At 44.8% G+C, this 2571-nt stretch overlaps 1 protein-coding gene across 1 annotated transcript in view; it reads right to left on the bottom strand.

Annotated features, from left to right (window-relative positions):
• The window catches only part of LOC104411169 (threonine dehydratase biosynthetic, chloroplastic-like), a 28624-nt gene extending 27549 nt beyond the window's left edge, over nt 1–1075 (bottom strand). The window contains exon 1 of the mRNA XM_010021525.1: nt 913–1075. Coding sequence (XP_010019827.1) covers nt 913–1013 — 101 coding nt within the window. The 5' untranslated portion in view covers nt 1014–1075. The remainder of the gene's footprint in view (nt 1–912) is intronic.
• Nucleotides 1076–2571: the final 1496 nt, after the last annotated feature.

Genomic DNA, 2571 nt, shown 5'->3' with positions numbered 1-2571 from the left:
GTGGTCCTGAGATGAAAAGAGTGGCTTAAGATTTCTCAGTTTGCTGCAGAACACGTCACATCGTGTGACTTTGGGCAAGTCATTTTTTCAATGGAGAACTGGGATTTGTCTTCCCCTTTGGTGTTCCATGAGGGTTTATTAACAGCATTAAGCACACTGATTACCAACATCTGCAACTACTGGCAGGATGCACAAAATGAGAATTGCACCTTGTTTATACCACATCTGGTAACACCAGGCTGTGATCTTGCAAGCAGTGCCCAGATAATAGAATTGGGGGAGAAAACAACCATGGAAAAGGTTAAAAGCAAGGTTGTGCAGACACAACCATGCCATATGGGTGCACCCTCCCATCTGGTGCTATGCAAGGGCACTAGGCATCTGCTAAATTCAATCTGCACCATCCAAGCCTGAAAAGAGGAATTCAGGAAGACAATAAGCACCATAACAAAGACAACTGCAGAACACCTGTAATAACAGGATATGATGCAGGCTATCCCAAGATAAGTTTTGAGCAGTCCATCGGCTTGTTTAGAGTTATCTCTAATGGCATACTAATGTAGAAATAAAAAAAGTGAATTCCATGGGCTTAAAGTATTCAAATCTCCACTGCTTCTAGTGGATGACTCCAAGAGCAACTCAGACCCACAGAACCCTGACAAATACTGGAAAACTACAATTTCTTTTTTTCAAGAAAAAAAAGAAAGGAAAAAGAGAGCATTACCTATACAGCACAGCGACTAAATAAACAACGAGGTGAAGCAAAACTCCAACTACGGCACCATAGGGAGGCAGGAGGGGTCCAGGGGTTGTCATGTCCATGGGTCTGGGTGGACCCCGAGGGCTGATCATGACCCCTGAGGGGGAGAAAGGAGCACTCTAGCTCTAAGTCAGACAGCAATGTTCTCCAACCTTTGCCAGAAAGGGTCGTACTCTTCATCTTCCCTGGAGCGGTCCCTGGGAGTTCTGTTTTTTAGCACCCTCGAGTAGAGAAACTGTGCTGCAAAATTCATTGCAGTTCCTGGTGCGAAGCAAAGCTGGAAGGCTGCGGGCAGGGGACACGCTTGCCTGTGAGCAGTGCCAGCCCTGCAATGCCCGGTGGGAAACAGCGGGCAGCAGTGCTGTAAGCCGGTCCCCAGCGCTGGCTGGGGGAGGGAAGTGCCTTCGAGAGAGGTGGCTGCTGCTATTTAAAGAGATTATTCCAGAGGCCAACCTGTCCTTGTCAATTTGAGTCAGGGCCTGGATTATACTTGGGTGACACTGTTAGCAGGACACTTGAAGCTTTAGTTACTTACTGCTTAGCTGTGGAGCATGATCTAGACCTGCTGTAGGGCCCACAATTTAATGGCATGCACTTGGGTAGGCAGAGGCAGTAAGAAAGGGATGCCTTTTTTGTGGTGGTTGAGTCACCTGCAGGGATCCTTTAAGGCAACACCGAGGGACAAGGGGTCTTTTGACTGAGGCACAGAGGAGACTGATTACTTCATTTGGGTCTTCTCTTGGCTTAAGCCCCTGTAGCAGAAAAACAGAGATCCAGAACATACAGATAGAAGATCTAGGGAAAAGACTGGGGGAACAGATATAAAAAAACCCCAAACATCTAAATCTGTTCTTCTTTGCTCTGAGAGAGTGCTAGCAAAGGCAGTGCCATATTTGCAGATGCAGGTGGCTGCAGTGAAGCTCAAGCCAACTTGAAGCATAGAAAGAAGGCACGTGGAGTTATTATTTTGCTCATAACATGTCCGAAGTGCAATGTTGGTCAGGAAAGGGAACTTAAACACAGTAGAAATCACAATGCCTCATTTTCAGATGTCTGGGAGTCCAGACTGATGTGCTCAAGTCTTGACATGATGTCAGTTCCTTGTATAATGAGGCCCCCATCTATGATCAGCACTTGTAGACCACACAATACAGGTGTAAAGGTTTCTGGGGCCATTTAACCAAGCAGTTGGAAACAAATTCACCAAGACGTTTCAGGACAGAAGTACATGAAGTGTTGAATTGCTGTCCTTCTAAAACACTCCCAAACAAGCTGCCCACTAGGGAAAAAGGATATTTGGAAATTTCTGCTGTAGATTTAGGCCCTAGCCAAACATTCATTCAAAGCCCTTAATTAAGTGTGTGCTGGCAATGCTGACTGTGCAGTCTTAGATGGTACTGCACCACTGTTAATTGCTGTAAGTTAACTATGACCATTTTCTGAACTGGTTATTTTCTTAATGAGAGAGAAATAGTTAAACACACACTAATATTAGATGTACCTTCCTTTCATTCTCGCCTGTCAAATTTCATTGTCCTTATAAGCTTCTTTCACTTTGTCTGCCAGTTCGTGTATCCACCTTCCCTGTCTGTGCACAGAGAGGACGGCTGTACAGCAGTCCTGCTTTCTCTTTCTAAAGTCATTGGATTTTGTCACCTTTCATAGGCACTGTTTTTATAGTATCTGTCTGCATTCTCTAAGACATCTCTCTTTCTTGTTACTTGAATTCTTTAAATAACTCACCCACCTTCATGTAAGAAGTTAATCTAGTCTCCTACTTCCTCCTAACGTCCTTCTCCAGGAAATTCTTA

The sequence above is a fragment of the Nestor notabilis genome, unplaced genomic scaffold, assembly GCF_000696875.1.
Source record: "Nestor notabilis isolate BGI_N333 unplaced genomic scaffold, ASM69687v1 scaffold23739, whole genome shotgun sequence".
Lineage (NCBI taxonomy): Eukaryota > Metazoa > Chordata > Aves > Psittaciformes > Psittacidae > Nestor > Nestor notabilis.
The sequence above is the reverse complement of the archived record's forward strand: the minus strand, read 5'-3'. Positions and strand labels throughout refer to the sequence as shown.